Raw genomic sequence first — 15,834 nt, forward strand, 5'->3', positions numbered from 1 at the left:
CATGTTTTCGACATTTCTCTTGCAGGAAATTTGAGCACCACTCCCAATAGTATTGACAGCGTTACCTTTGGTTGTTTTGTTTTGTTTTGTTTTTGGCAACATCATAGAAATACCAATAGAGAACATATTGCATTTAGAGAAATCTCTCAGACTCTCCTTAATAAACTTGTGATAGTAAACTGATTTTCAGGTTGATTTTATGATTAACTTAAATCAGGACTTTTTTAATCACTTGGGAACATGAAAATAATAAGGAACATCATTTTATATGATCATAAAAAAATTCTACTTCAATTATTTTTTTACTGAAATTGCCACATGATCTTTTGCCAGTAACAAGTGGCACCTAAAAGGAAAGGAATGAGTTTTGTCATGTAACATGTTGTATTTTCAACTTTTAAAAGCTACATATAACCATATATATGGTCAGAAGAATTGTAAAACAAGGAAAACGAGGCATATAATTAGAAATACTATCCAGTAAATTATGTCCGTTTGTATGCTTGTCTTTGCTTCACTGAAATTATTAATAAAATTACATAAATCAGCACGGAGAATGTATTTATTTACAGAAATGTATCATCTTATGTCATGTTTAATCATCCCTATCATAAACAAAGGCCTTTGCTGGCTTTGTAGTTTCCTGGGAAATACATAATGGGTGCTATCACATATTTCTTGAAGAGGAAAATTACATAACCAAATTATCTTCCAAAAAACAAAAGAAATTAATTTTACAGCCATCATGTATTTACTGAGCAACCACTTTAGAGTTCTACCAAGATCATAAATGTACTTACTTTTGGGCCATCGGGGCCATGACCTCCAGCCATTCCCTTCTCCCCAGGGAGCCCAGTTATTCCTGGTTCTCCTCTTTCCCCAGGATTTCCTCGTTCCCCCTAGAGCAACATTGCAATGTTAAATAGTCTCAATATTTGAACTCAAAACACATTTAAAATGTTTCCACAAAATGGCTTCTACTGGAGAAAAATTTAGAAGTGAGCCATCATTAAGTTTTAATTTGCTAATTTGGTGACCAAAAAAAAATGAATTTAAACTCAGAATATGCTGACTTCACATAACAAAATATTAGAAGAATTTAATAGTTAAAGTAAAGCCCGGAATAAAATTTAGGATGCATCTCTAACCCGAGAGCAATTGGAATTATAAGTAATCATAAAGGAGAAAACACTTACTCTAGGTCCTAGTGGGCCAACTGCTCCAGGATCTCCAGGAACACCCTATAAATACATTTTGTTGAAATGGAAGAATAGTTTGAAAAAGCTCTTGAACATTTTTAGACATCTTTCCAATTCACACAGCTAATTCATCGTAATGTATACCATTAGAAGGCATAGTGAGCCCACAGTACCGAATACTGAAAAACAAACACACTTTTACAAATGAGAGGATAATATACATGTTGCATGGAAACATTTTTCCAGAAAAAAATCTATATGCCCAATTGTTTGATTTTTGACAATGAGAATGTAGAAATATTATCTCACAAAGATAGTGCATTAGTTTTCTTAGATATAAGAAAGTACATGCTATGTGGCTTTTTTCTCCCTAATACAAAGCTCAGATAGACTAAAAAAAAAGACAGGGACAGACACAGCCCAGATGCCTGCAGTGGCCGAGGCTGGGTAATAGGAGACCTGGTTAACCCAGCCATCCCCACTGCCTCCCATGGCCTGACTGCCAGGAAACCGGAGTTAGGGGCCAAATACTGAACTCAAGCACTCTGACACAACATGCTGGCATCCGAACTGATCTCCTCACTGTTAGGCTAGGTCTCTGCTCCAGTGACAGTTCCAGTATTTCTAGAGTACTCTAAGAAACATTCTACAGGTACATCCAAACATGAACCAGAAAATTAGATTGAAAGAAAAATCTCTTTTAATTTTGAAACCCTTTACAAAGCTTCATTGTGGAATCATGGATTCAAACAAGTACAGTCACGTCTATATTAAACCTTTGTTTTTTACTTTAAGAAAAGTGTATCATCTTAATAGTTTTCTTTTTGATAAAAAAGTTACAACTTTACATAATAAGCTCTGTTCATGCATTCTGTGATTAACTGTTCCCACAGTAGCATGATTTTTCTGAAATCCAAATCTGAAGGCCTTGCTCTTTTGAAAGGCTTTCATCGGCTTCGAGTGCTGAATTTAAGATTGTTTATCATGAAGCCTCTGATTTTCCACAGCAGCCCCCTCTCCCCCTGCATCAAGTTGTAGGACATATTCCTGATTTATCAAATACATTTCAGCACCCTAAACTGAGCAGCAAGTCTTTGCTCTAAGTGCTCCTATATCTTGGAATATTTTCTTCCCTCCTCCATCTTATTTTATACAAGATACTACTTTTCCTTGGAAATCTTCTTAAACCTCTAAATCTCAAATAGGTCGATCTTTTATGTTTCCATAAATGTAGCACCTTACTTATCACTGCACATAGAATGTTCTGTTACTATACCTATCTCTCTATCTTTACTACTCTGTAGAATACGGGCAAGATTTACACACATCTTGTTTAGCTTGCTCTGGCCAGTGTTCAGCAGAATCAAACATACAGTATTCATTAAAGAGTTGCAAAATGGCTCCATGAACACACGAGATACTCAAAGAAAGATAAATTAAATAAATCTACTAAATAAAGTCATAGCAATAAAATAACATGTTCATAACTCTTTATAACTACTCCAGTAAAAGTCTATGGTGAACCATAATCCAGTCATCAGCAATTATCTAATTTGAGAAAGTTACCTAACGTTTATATAAAATGCAAATAATAACAGCATGTAGAATAGTTCTGAATAGTCAAAGATGATGTGCTAAGAAACCCAGAACAGAGACTCACAAAGTGATAGCATGAGCCAATGATGTGTAGTATTCAAAAACTTACCTGATCACCTGGTTTTCCACCTTCCCCAGGAGGCCCTGGTGGCCCAGGAAGTCCCTTAAAACAAAAGTGAATCAGATTGTGAATCTGTGAAGGCTTACTAGCCTACCAATATTAATAATCCTCCTTTTAGCTTCTAGATGACATTTTCAAGGAGAAGATATTGTGTACACACATTAAATGACACCTTAAGCAACAATTAACTGCTTAATTAAGCAACATGCTTAATTAAAAACATGTTAAGAAAACCAATTCTAAGGAAACATAAGAGATAATTTAAAGCATTGTATTTTCATTTGTATGCAGCCTAACGAAAACAAAATCAGAATACAAGTGCAGGATTTTCATGGTTCTGGGAACAATACTTGAAAGTGTTAGAGTATTCAAATTTTGTCCTGAATAGTTTCCAGAAATTATGATTATTCATGCTGTTAAATAACGTGCATACTCTTATGAAGATAAATTGTGAACACTTTTAATAAAAATGGTAGTGACTACCAATAAAAATAGATAAGCTTAACTTAAAAGATTCAATAACCTTGTTGAGACAATGGAAACATCTTATTATTTTCAATTTACTAACAAGTTTGGATTTTGACTAGTTTTTCAGGAGAAATCTGTTCCTTCTCATTGAATAAGGTGTTTCATTTTATACAATGTCTCTCCTATTCACTAAAAGAGGGGCAATTCTTTCTTTTTTAATTTAAAAAAGAAAAATAGCGTTTGAGTTGATGAAAGAGGAAATGGTCCTGCCTAATAAGTTATAATTCCACCAGTCTGTAATCTAAGTGTGTCCTGACGTTGCTGATACATACAATGTCAGACAGTCCTGCATCCCACTGTCTAGACACGTCCAACAGTTTCATTTGGAGTCCATCTTTGATTTGCAAGTAGGGATGCATACTGCATTGTATCTTCACATCTGGATATGGTAGTCTCTATTAGACCATCACTATACATTTCCTTTAGTGATAAGCCACAAAATAAGGTCAACAACAGATATGAACTATACTATTGTAACAATATGGGGAAAATCGGTTGGGGGGAGGTATTTGGGGGGATCCCAGACCCCCCCACATGATTGTACTATAAAATTCAAAAGAAAAAAAAAAGAATTTTCAAAATACTTAGAACTGAATGTTAATAAAACTGTTACATAAAAACCTTTGAACTGTAAATAAATCAATATGCAATAAAATTTATAAACCTGATAATCTTATATTAGAAAAGAAGAAACAGTGAAGGTCGGTGAGCTAAGCATACAACTTGAGAAGTTAGAGAAATAGCAACTGAAATAGACACACAGCATGAAATAGAGAGGCAAATGGGGGGAAAAACTAAGCAAAATTGAAGAGTGCCATAAACAGGTAAGTTCCTATGTTGAAAACATTAATAAAAATGATTTCAGGAAAAACTGCTTAAGAACAAGAAAGAGAGAAATGGCATATATAGTCAACACTGTAAATTTTAAGTTCAAGACTTAAAAAAATAATAAAGTAGTTTGCTCTGAACCAGAAAAAGAAAAGAAAAAGAAAGAGGAAATGGAAAATAAGTCATGTATACCTGAAAGCCAGTGGGCCCTGGAGGTCCCTGCTCTCCTCTTTCCCCAGCAAGACCCTGGGGCACAAAGGAAAGAAAATCAGGGTTATTATAGTCACATCTCTGTCCCCGTATTCCATCAAGTGATCCACTAGATGTATTGACATCTCTTCAGATTTCTGTCAAAGTTTTTCCTTGTAGTTAGGTATTAATACAGCATCCTAATCATTCAATGAAATTGAGAAAAGTCCCTAACAGGGAGAAAATGTCTTCTAAAGCCAGGAAAGAGACAGAGGATATGTATTTGCTTTTTGATATAAACATGTCTGGAACCAACCATAAAATTATGAGGAAATCAGACTCGAGCATGGCAAAACCCATTTTATATATAATCTATAATACAGATTTATTACATACATGTAAATAGTAATGTTTGTATTGCTTCTGATAGTCATATGAATTAGTAATCAAATTTCAAGAGCAGAATGACTAACAAAAGACAAAATAACATTCTAAAAAGATATTTCAATTACTCCACCCCAAACAAAAAGAAATGCCAAAGTTTTCCTGATAAGCAATTAATTTTAAAGTCCCAAGCTGAAGGTATAACCTCAAAGGGCAAACAATACTTTTTTTTAAATCTCATCCAGAAAAATAACAAGAGCTTGAATAAATTTTATAAGATGCATTATTGGCAAAAGTAAGCATAATCCATTATTTAACTATTTTAAATAAAGTACAATAGACATACTTGTGTAAAAACATTCCCTCAGATTATATTATCTGAATCAATACATAAAGATAGTGAGATAACATTTGCCACTCAACTTTTAAAGTTTAGGATGAAAAGACCAATGGTGACATGTAAAAAAAAATGCCACTGCAATCAGAAGAAAAGATAGAAACAAAATTCTGCAAGTCTGTACACGCACATTCACTACATCTGAAACTTACTTATAAGTAAAACCTGAGACAAACATATATGTTTCCACTACAGGATCACATACCGGGGGACCAACAGGGCCTGAAGGACCAACTTCGCCATCTTTTCCAGGAGCTCCCTAGTATCAGAGATTATTTGTCAAATGAGGTCATATAATGTGGGGAGTTTCATACACTCATATACATTTTGCTTTGGCAGAAATGTATACTTACCCTCTGCCCAGGAACACCAGCATTTCCTGCTTCCCCGGGTTTTCCAGGGTCACCCTAAAGAATAAATGGAAGCTATTCTAAAATTCAGTCCGTTTACCACAAATAAACGCACTCCAAATGAGGATTCGAATGAGGCTGCAAACATCACACAAGGTACTCACACTGCTACCTTTGGGGCCGGGAAGACCCATACTGCCGGGCTGCCCTCTGATCCCCACGGAGCCTGGAGGACCCGGGCGGCCATCTTCCCCAGGAGCACCCTAGAAGATCGACAGGAGCCGCGCAAGTTGTATGGAAATTATCTCTTGTACCACACTGGCCACATTGCACTTGCCTTGCTTGTATAAAAGTCGTACAAATCTAAAATTAATGTATGAACTGAACTGTATTTGTGAAAATAAGTATGTCATTGTGAAAAGTTTAGAAAAAGAAAGGATGGTGGAGGCTAAGTGGGGAATGTGGGCAGAAGAGAGGGTTGGGTGTACGGTGGGAAGTAGCACTATACTCCTAAATCTGTAAAGTGAAATATGTTCATTTTAGATAAATGAAATAAATTATATTAAAAATAAAAACACATGTAGTTTGAGAATTTAGAAGAGATTTTACTCGTGTTCTACACGTATGCCTAATCTTCATGCTTCCTAACACCTGCATCTTGGTAAACAGAATCTTCTTTTGTTTATTCTGGTTTGTGGTAACAGAACTTCAGGACTTGTGTTTCAATTACATTATTAAACGTAGGATTCAAAATACATGTAAAATTAATAGCGATTGTTGTAAACATGAAACATTTACTTAGCATCACACATTGGTACTGTGGCACATTCGGCAAAGTTGCTGCCTGTGATACCAGCATCCATTGTGGGCACTGGTTTGAGTATGAATGCTCCACTACTGATCTAGCTACCTGCTAATGTGGCTGGGAGACCAACGGAGGATGGCCCAACTGTCTGGGACCCTGCCACACAAGTAGGAAACCTGGAAGAAGCTCTGAGTTCCTGGTTTTAGACTGGCTCAGTTCTGGCCACTGCAGTATTTGAGCAGTGAACCAACAGATGGAAGATCTCTATCTCTCCTTCTCTCTCCCTGTAAGTTTTTCAAATAACTAAATGAATGCTTTAAAAAATGGAAGTACATCAAGAAATGAGAATGATACTAATAGGCAAATTTCACCAGTATTTAAAAATACATCATTTCACATTTTTTTCTTTTTACTGAAGTCAGGGAAGCAATTTGAATATCAGACATATGTTTGGAAAAAATAAGGTGAACTATTGGCCAATGTGAAAGCAGACAGATTTACGAATTTTTAAAATTTGTTTTCATAGAGTGAAAGGGCATTTTTGGTATATAAATATAATCAGTTACCACATGATCAAACACATTAACCTCAAATAATTATTATTTGTCTCTTTCTACTGAAAAATAGTAATGGATGTGACTCTTTGCTTAAATTATTTACCAAAGGTCCAAGTTTTCCTTCAGGGCCTTGAACACCAGGATTTCCAGTCAGACCCTGAAAACAGAAAGCACCTGTCAGCTTGCTGGACACAGTCAACAAGACACAAAAGGAGGAAACTAACACTGCATTCTTGACAACTGAATAAAAAAGGAATTCCTTAACATGAATAAACTTTCAAATGACGTTCAGTAAAACAAATTTTCTTTACAAGTTGTTTACTGTTCTGTAAAGAAATAGCACAAAATTGGACAGTTTTTTTTTCTGACATAAGGTAGTGAAGCTATCAATTTATACTGCTTAAAGTTATGTTTTCTATATACAATTAAAATAAACTAACATTTAAAGTTAATGAATTGAAAATAATGTTCCAAGGTCTGAAAATAAGCTAAATTAAGCTGTACAACACAACCTTTGGATAAATGCCCAGCGGAATTTCTCCTGGGCTGACACAGCCAATGACTATGAAGTTCTTACCCGTGCACCAGGAAGCCCTGGCTCACCCGGACGTCCTGGGTCCCCTTGGCCTCCTTTAGGTCCTGATGAACCTACGGGACCCCTCTCTCCTTGAGCGCCCTGTTCCAAAGCCGGGCAGGGATTAGCAGAGAAAAACAAGATGGAAGGCCATAAGCAAAACTCTTGTTTTATAAATCAAGGCAATAATATGATATGCATTTATTTTGCCAGAGAAGGTATAGTTACCTCTTTGAAAATAATATCAATACAGATTCTGTTCTAAGTTTAGTTCCTTGCAAAACAGTGATTATTTTCCCTCAATAGTGAAGAAAATTTTCATTATTCCTAGAATTGGGATTTTCTTTAGATAAATCTAAATTTTCCAACTATAGGAATATGTGAATATATGAGTCTATGACTTTTTCTCCTCAGAAATATCCCTAAAATGTCTAAAAGCAAGTTTCCTTATTTCTGTGATCATTACCTTTCTCCCTTAATAGTTTAGAATGCAAAAAGTAATACATGAGGGAGTTTGCATTAGACCTGACTCTTCTCTGGGTCTGAAAGCACACGGGTCAGACCTGGATTACTACTCTGGAGAACGGCATCTTTTGGAGAACCACCCAGAAGAGAATCAACATTGAGGGATAACTTACCTTTGGGCCAGGTAAACCATCAGAGCCTGGAAATCCACGATTGCCAGGAGCACCCTACAAATAACCAAAAGCCTTCATAACTATAACTGAGCTTTTTGTAATATACATCAAATGACTGTTTTTTTTTTTCTATTTCTAGTACCCTAAAGTTTAAGGTTCTGTGGTCAAGCCAACACAGGTATAGAAATAGATATAGATATGTAAGGAAATATGACTAGAAAGAGGATAGTTTCAAGTTTTGAAGACTATATAAGTATAGTCTCAGATAATTCTTTAAATCAGAAAATGTTATAGATTCAAAAGAATTGATACATTAGACATGACATGGAAAGGCACCATTTAATTGTGATCAAAATGTCAACAGAAACATATAGTGATGGCATCTTGGACTTGAAACCTTTGGCATTCTCTCCAATATAGACAAATATGAGATCATTGTGTCTTGCAAATTTGGTTCACTATATGCTAGTCACAAGAATCTATTATATCTTGAGAAATCAATTAGATCTTTCTAGGGTTCGACCTAGGGTTTGCATTTTGCTTTTTCTCTGTTGAATACTCTTTTTCCCCAGTTCTCCTGTTGGTTCATTCTCATTTCCAAATCTCATCTAAAACACCATTATTTTAGAAAACTAAAATAATTATCTAAACCATTATCTCAGAAAACTGTTATTTCTGGACAACACATATGATGCTAAACCACAGCCATAAACCCATGGTTACTCTTCACCATGTCACTTCACTATTTACTAAGTGCAAATGGCTCTTACCAAAGTGTACAAATATACTTTATTCAGTGACTTATTTATTGTTTACATCCCCACTGAAGTTAGCTACTTTTTGTTAGCCCCCACATGAGAACTGGATTTCTGGTTCTTGATATATTCTGAACATCAACAGCTCATATTGATTTTTTTTTTTGTTCATATTGATTTAAAGTAGGGATTTAATTTTTACAAACTGAAAGAACACATAAAGAATGATGAGACCCTTGGCTTTGTTTTATTCATAGATAATAATAATAAATTGTGTACATCACATACATCTATTTCCCCTATCCCTTGTGTTCCTAAAACTTACTCATGCAATATCCCCAGAACTACTAAAATCTATTTTATTATTCAAATTTACCCTCTCTCCCATTGGACCTGGAGGACCAACTGTTCCAGGATCACCTCGGGGACCTCTTTTACCTTCTTCACCAGGTGGACCTATGGGACCTTGAATACCATGTGGCCCCTGGTAAAAACAAGACAGTCATCAGAAAGAGGTATTTGATGAGTGAGTTATAGCAGATTTGTTGAATGAAATCAAGTATAAGTTTTAATATGTATTCAATTATTTTCATTACAAGCTATTGAAGTTTTCATTGCTATTGTAAGTAGTTAAGTATTTTGATCTGTACATTCTAGATAATATTTGTTCTCTTCTTGTCATTAAAAAGAAAACGAAGTCTTACTGGTTCTCCTTTTGGGCCAGCTTCTCCTTTGAAACCTGGAACCCCTGGGTCACCCTAAAATGAAATATTAATAACTGTAAGAACCAGGGGACATAGCCAGCTCAACTTGCTCAAATTAATTAGTGAGTAGACCTTAAAAATTCTGTGTAGCTGATTCTGTATTGAATCAATAATACAATGTAATCATTGATTTTCATTTGGTATAGTTTCTGGAATGCATTTGAATTATTCTAAAATTCAATACAATCTGGTGATATTTTGTTGTTAAAATTAAAAATCATTTTTCTCTTGCACACTGGCATCATTAGAATAACTGTTATTCAGATTTTATCATTAAAATTATAAGGAACAATGATATATCTACACATGGTCCATTTTAAGATATGAACTTGCTTGCCAGAGTTGAAATGATTTTATATTTATGTTATATTTATTAAGAATTTGGAAGGTTCAAAGATGGTATTTCACTTTGGACACTTCTCAGGTTTTTTCTTTAAATGCTAATTATACTTTATGTTCCAGAACTGGATTACTAAAATCAGAACATGGTAAAATCAAATGTGACATGTCAGAACAACTCAAATTTTTATATATCCATCAGTAGCACTTAAAAAGGATTTATCATCCTGACCACATTATTTAGAACACAATATAAAGTATTTGTCTAAAGTAGCACTAGGAGAAAAAGTTCTTTTATCTTTATACAAATCAAATTCAAAATTACTTAGGCATAACTTTCAATGTTTTTAATTACTGCAAAATATGGACCTTAAAACATTGGAATTTATTCAACATGCATAATATGTTGGAATCACTTCACAAATAACTATTAAGAAAAAACCATTTAACCTATTTTGGCTAAATCCTTTTTATAAGTCCCTATTAAACTTCTATATTTCCTCCAACTGGCTTTCTATACCAGTAACTTTTCAACTGCTCATAACATTCTATGAAGCAGTCTGTGATATCATGACTTACTATTTTAGTAATTGCTCAAGTGCAATATTCTATAATAAGTTTCTGCATAAAATTTAAACATTTAAATATACTCTAACATTTGGCTTTAATTTGCAAAGATGCCAGTCTACCTTTCCCTCATTGATGCAAGTCACATTATCTTTTTATTTGTTTTATATATCATGTTACTATTTTGGTGCTCTTTGTTGGATTATATTAAAGGATGACAATTATTGTAAAAAACCTTACCGGTTGCCCTCGAATTCCTTGAGGTCCAGTGCTGCCTTGTGGTCCTGGAGATCCAGGGGGCCCTGGCAATCCAGGAGGACCAGAGGTCCCAGCAGAGCCCTATGAAATAGTAACAGCTGATGTAATGCAAAGGATCACATCCACTTCATTTTCATTAAGTATAAATAAATTCAGTTACGCACCGTCGGGCCTTTGGCACCAGGTGTGCCATCAGTTCCCACTGCACCCTAAAAGAGATACAAAATGATTATCAAATATCTAGCCACAGCTGGACATATCTGTTTTTTTTTTTTTTTTTCAAATGTCCAGGTATCTTCCAAGAGAAGCCAGGAAATTTGCAAAATAACACAAAACCAATCACCAATATTTCAACAAATTACTCTCATGACTGATTTCAATTTCCCATAAAATATGAAAAACATTTATAGAGATGACATTGGAAATAATGTTTTGTTGTTGTTGTTTGGTTGGTTCGTTGGTTTTGTCATGAATTTGAAGCACTCACCCCAAATTCAAAGAAACAACATTACAGTAGGTAGCATTTGTTTCAATGTTAGAATAGCATCTGGTTTTCTGGCCCGGTCTTAGGTAGAAACTTACAGGAAGACCCTGAGATCCAGCTGGACCTGGTGGCCCAGTTTCCCCTCTCTGCCCTTGAGGACCTTCAGGACCTCTAGCCCCAGTTGGACCTGCTTCTCCCTAAAAGGGGGAAAGAGGAAAGGTCAATTCAGAGAAATGCAAAAGTGAATGTTTCAAAGTTGATGGCTTATTTGGAGTTTTGCAATTTAAATCCAAACAATAAAAGAGGGCATGAGCACAAAGAGATTTATCAGGAATGTAAACCTAAACTCAGCCTAAGGAGTGGATTCACTTGCCCACTCCCTTTAATGGGATGATAATGGTGAACTCTTCACTTCGGAACATTCTTTGTATTTCAGTTTACAGAGACAGAAGCCTCCACATCCATCATGGTTAATTTCATTTCCCTGTCATCCTAACCTCCAGGAAATCTGGGAATTTTAACTACCACATCTATCAGAGTTTTCTACTCATTACATATTTAACATTTAACATAAACTAGATTGATGATGAAAAAGCAGCAACAATGCTACAATAGGTACTGCAAAGTCATACAAATAATGAGAATATACAGTCTTATCCCAGCGGAGTTTTCTTTTAAATACATTCCTTAGAAAAATATTCAAGTCTGAGTACATATAGGTAAGGAGTATATTCAAATTCCTCAAACAAAACAAATTGAGTAAGGGATGAAAACTGCAGAAGTTGTTTCTGTTGGGAAACTTCAAATCTATCAATGCATCACATGACAAAAACTTGATGGACCCATCAAAGATTTTAAAAATTGCCTCACATTTTTAGAATAATCCAATGTCAGCTAAAAGGCACTGCAGGATTTGGAAAATAGTTTTTCAAATGTACCATACTTACTGTAAAAACATCCATCTAAAAATTTATCTCATCAGTACAAGAAGCAATATAGCAAATCATGTATCATACTAGAATATTTTGTTTTAAAACTACAATTCCTTTGACTTTCAGTAAAATGAAAAATAGTAGGCCTATAACTCTCAAAAGAACTTAACAACTTCTGGCAAAACAGTATGACAGCCCATGCAATAGAAAATGGTGACAGTAATGCTAAGTCTTCTGAAACACTTCTGGGACATGTCCATAACCCGACATTTGCCATAACCTTGGGTTCTTAGAAAGCTTTGAAAGAGAAATTAGAGCGCTTACCTCATTCCAGGATGAGATCTTGCTTTCCTTTTACAGCTCTAGCAGTAAGCAGTAAGGTGATTGACCCAAACTATTTTGTATAAACAGAACTGGAAGGTCCTGTTTGTCTGGTTCTGTTGTCCACTTAGTGATCGGATAGTTTAGAGTGCATGACGCTTAAACTGGATATCTGTTTCTTGCTACTATAGTTGATTTAATTATTTGTATTGTGCACTGATGTAAGCTTGGTTGATTGAATGATTCTTATCATGAGCCTGTGCTCTCTAATTGATTGAATGATCATTGCTTAAGAACCCTTGAACATGGCTGAACAGGGCTGCTCTCCTCTTCCACGTGTGGTGGAATGGGACAGTCCATTTGGTAAATAAAAACTCCTGAGCTTCTACGAGTCTTCCTCTGACTCATTTCTAGGATAGAGTCGGTCAACTTGCAACATTGATCTATTCCAGAAGTCCCTAGAAAACCTTCATTAGAAGCTTTTGAAGTCACATCAATAAAATATATAATAAAATATATCAAATTCCTATTTTCACTGAAATATAAAGAATCAGGCACTGCAAAATATTCATCACTCACAGACCCAGAGACCAGGGCAGAACCTTACAAGAATAGTAGGAAGATGGTCAAAACAAATACTTTTTAATGTGGGCAATAGAAAGACAGATAGGGAAATATTTTCCAAAAGAAGCAGAGAAGCTAGGTGTTCAAGCTTAAGTTAGGATCTTTCGGTAGCCACACCCAGTACCACAAAAACCCAAAAGGAGAGCAATGTATCTGGCATGAATGACTGTAATCCCTGCGGTTGCAAATAGTCTAGAAGTTACATTCCCGCCTGGTGACTCACAGTTCCAGGCTTTACGAAGGTTCTGGCCTTATTTTCCTAGCCAGAGCTGTTTTAGGGGTAAGTGTGCTAAGATAAAAAGGGCAGGAATTATGCATAGGTTGATAGGGAGAACTGAGATTGGTGCAGAGTCCCTGGTAGTTAGATTAGAACTTTAAGGAAGTCAGATTAAGAACACCCCATTCTTGGAGTCCACATTTGGTCTCAGGGAAAGCAAGGACTGGCTTGTGAAATGAGTTAAAGCATCATCTTAAAATAGCTACAATCCTGTGGCAAAGATTTTAAAGATGACATTGGGCAGAGTCTTTGGAAATCTGACTTGATTAATCCCACATTCAAAGCATATTTGACTGTTTTACTGAAAGTTCTATTAGCTTGCTTGTTTACAGGTTCAAATGCCAATATAAGTAGTACAGCCAACAAGAAGCACAAGTTTACATGGTGTTCTCTGTATCTGGTATGATGCCAAGGATTTACATAGATTAATTCACATAATATTCAGCAAAATGTCTTGGGAAAGCAAGGTTTAAATGAGTTGTAATCATTTCATAGAGTTCAATTTTGCAAAGAAATCCCTTTTCAAGATAAAGGAAATTATTGCTAAAGGCACTCTGGGTGTGAAGGGTAATCAAAAGTGCTGTGTTGCTTAAAACATGAAGGCAATGCTCTGAATTTATTCACTGAGTTAGCTAATATAACCTTGTGTTGGTACTGCAGTCCTTGAATTTATACCAACCATTAAGAAAAAGAACAAATTGTGACTCATTAACAAATGTTAATTTCTCCCAGAAAACACTGTAGTTCACTCCCACATGGAGAGCCAAACATCTTCCCTTTTATCCTTTTAATTTCCCAAACATCACTCCTTAAAGAGCTGCGTAGAATGAGGGGGAGGAGGGCAGCGTGAGGGCTTGTGTTGTTTGAAGGAACAGCCTTTCGTGATCTCTAATTTACTTTAACCTCATTTTGTTTAGAACATTCTGCTGTTTGTTCCATCAAGCAATCTGTCCAAGACCAAAGTTCCAGTTTAAAGCCATAATTTCTTGTATCAATTTCAAATTTTTGCTTTTACAGTTTCAACAAAACAGATCTTTTGGTGCAACTGTATGATGATGTTATTATCCTTAAATTACATATCCTGTAATTTTATTCTTTGATTATATTTAACTCGATAATAATTGACAGCCAGTATAGTCAATATTCTTTCTTTAGTAAATAATTACTTGCAGAGGTAGGGTTTGACTCTATTTAAGACACCACTAGGGATGCCCAATCCTATATCAGAATGTCTGGGCACAAATCCCAGCATTAATCCCAACAATAGTTTCCTGCAAATGTGCACAATTGGAGGCAACATATGATTCAAGTGATTGGGTCCATGAGACACATATCAAAGAACCAGACACTTGTCTTAAGTTGACCAAATCCTAGATGTTGCAACACTTGGGGAGTGAATCAGAGGTTAGGAGATTCATTCTCTCTCTACTTCTCTCTTTGCCTTTCAAGTGAATAAGTAAGTAAATAAATATCTGAGAGTAATTATCATACTGCTCAATGAGTGAGATATTGTTCTTCCCTTTGGGATTCATATTATCAAAAAGAGATAAATACATTAATATTTTACCTTCATTCCAGGATTTCCCGGAAAACCAGCAGAACCAGGTATCCCAAGAGGACCCTATTGAAAAAAAAAAAGAAAGAAAAGTAAACAAACATGTATTTAATCAGTATCTAAATAGATCACTTATATTTTTTGATATCATTGTGTGCTTTCACACATGATTTAAGAAAAATCATCTTGTTTTTAAAAATAATTTTGATAATAATGTAATTCTGTTACATGCATCTTCCAACATCCATCTACAATAGTTCTGAGACATATTCAATGATACTCAACGGGATTTGTCAACTGTACCAGTAGTGCTGTTAGTCACAAATTCAAATTCTTTGGAACGATAGCTTATTGACAGATAATACTTCTCTATGTTAATCAAGCAATAAGCAGCTTTAGAAATTTTTATTTTGTATCAGAATCAGTGTTTATTCTATAAAAAAGTTATGTTTAAGAATCATCTGGGGGGCTGGCTTATTTGGTAACACAGCTTGTGAAGCTACTGCTTTTAACTCTGGCATCCCATATAGGTACATATTAAAAACCTGGTAAATAAATCTATTAACACAGAATCATGTGGCTATTTTGAATGATTTCTTCAGGCAATATTAAAGCGATATTTATTATACTCATACATTTGAAAATAAAGCTATAACTCTGACTAGAGGTTGCATTTAAAGAAAATGAGTATAGGAGAAATCTAATTCAAGATGTCTCATTTTTTATTACAATATTTTAATTTCATAAGTGTTGAATCAATAAAATTCTTCTCAAAGTACATTTTCTTAAATC

General features: G+C 35.0%; 1 protein-coding gene across 1 annotated transcript in view; it reads right to left on the minus strand.

The window, feature by feature from the left end:
* COL5A2 (collagen type V alpha 2 chain) overlaps nucleotides 1-15,834 on the minus strand; it is a 141,373-nt gene that overhangs the window by 22,661 nt on the left and 102,878 nt on the right. Inside the window, exons 18-33 of the mRNA XM_058664710.1 lie at nucleotides 15,055-15,108; nucleotides 11,432-11,530; nucleotides 11,014-11,058; nucleotides 10,832-10,930; nucleotides 9,626-9,679; nucleotides 9,298-9,405; nucleotides 8,167-8,220; nucleotides 7,532-7,630; nucleotides 7,058-7,111; nucleotides 5,757-5,855; nucleotides 5,596-5,649; nucleotides 5,448-5,501; nucleotides 4,465-4,518; nucleotides 2,905-2,958; nucleotides 1,197-1,241; nucleotides 801-899 (exon numbers count right to left, since the gene is read on the minus strand). Coding sequence (XP_058520693.1) covers nucleotides 801-899; nucleotides 1,197-1,241; nucleotides 2,905-2,958; nucleotides 4,465-4,518; nucleotides 5,448-5,501; nucleotides 5,596-5,649; nucleotides 5,757-5,855; nucleotides 7,058-7,111; nucleotides 7,532-7,630; nucleotides 8,167-8,220; nucleotides 9,298-9,405; nucleotides 9,626-9,679; nucleotides 10,832-10,930; nucleotides 11,014-11,058; nucleotides 11,432-11,530; nucleotides 15,055-15,108 — 1,125 coding nt within the window. The remainder of the gene's footprint in view (nucleotides 1-800; nucleotides 900-1,196; nucleotides 1,242-2,904; nucleotides 2,959-4,464; nucleotides 4,519-5,447; nucleotides 5,502-5,595; nucleotides 5,650-5,756; nucleotides 5,856-7,057; nucleotides 7,112-7,531; nucleotides 7,631-8,166; nucleotides 8,221-9,297; nucleotides 9,406-9,625; nucleotides 9,680-10,831; nucleotides 10,931-11,013; nucleotides 11,059-11,431; nucleotides 11,531-15,054; nucleotides 15,109-15,834) is intronic.

The sequence above is a fragment of the Ochotona princeps genome, chromosome 5, assembly GCF_030435755.1.
Source record: "Ochotona princeps isolate mOchPri1 chromosome 5, mOchPri1.hap1, whole genome shotgun sequence".
Classification (NCBI taxonomy): Eukaryota; Metazoa; Chordata; class Mammalia; order Lagomorpha; family Ochotonidae; genus Ochotona; species Ochotona princeps.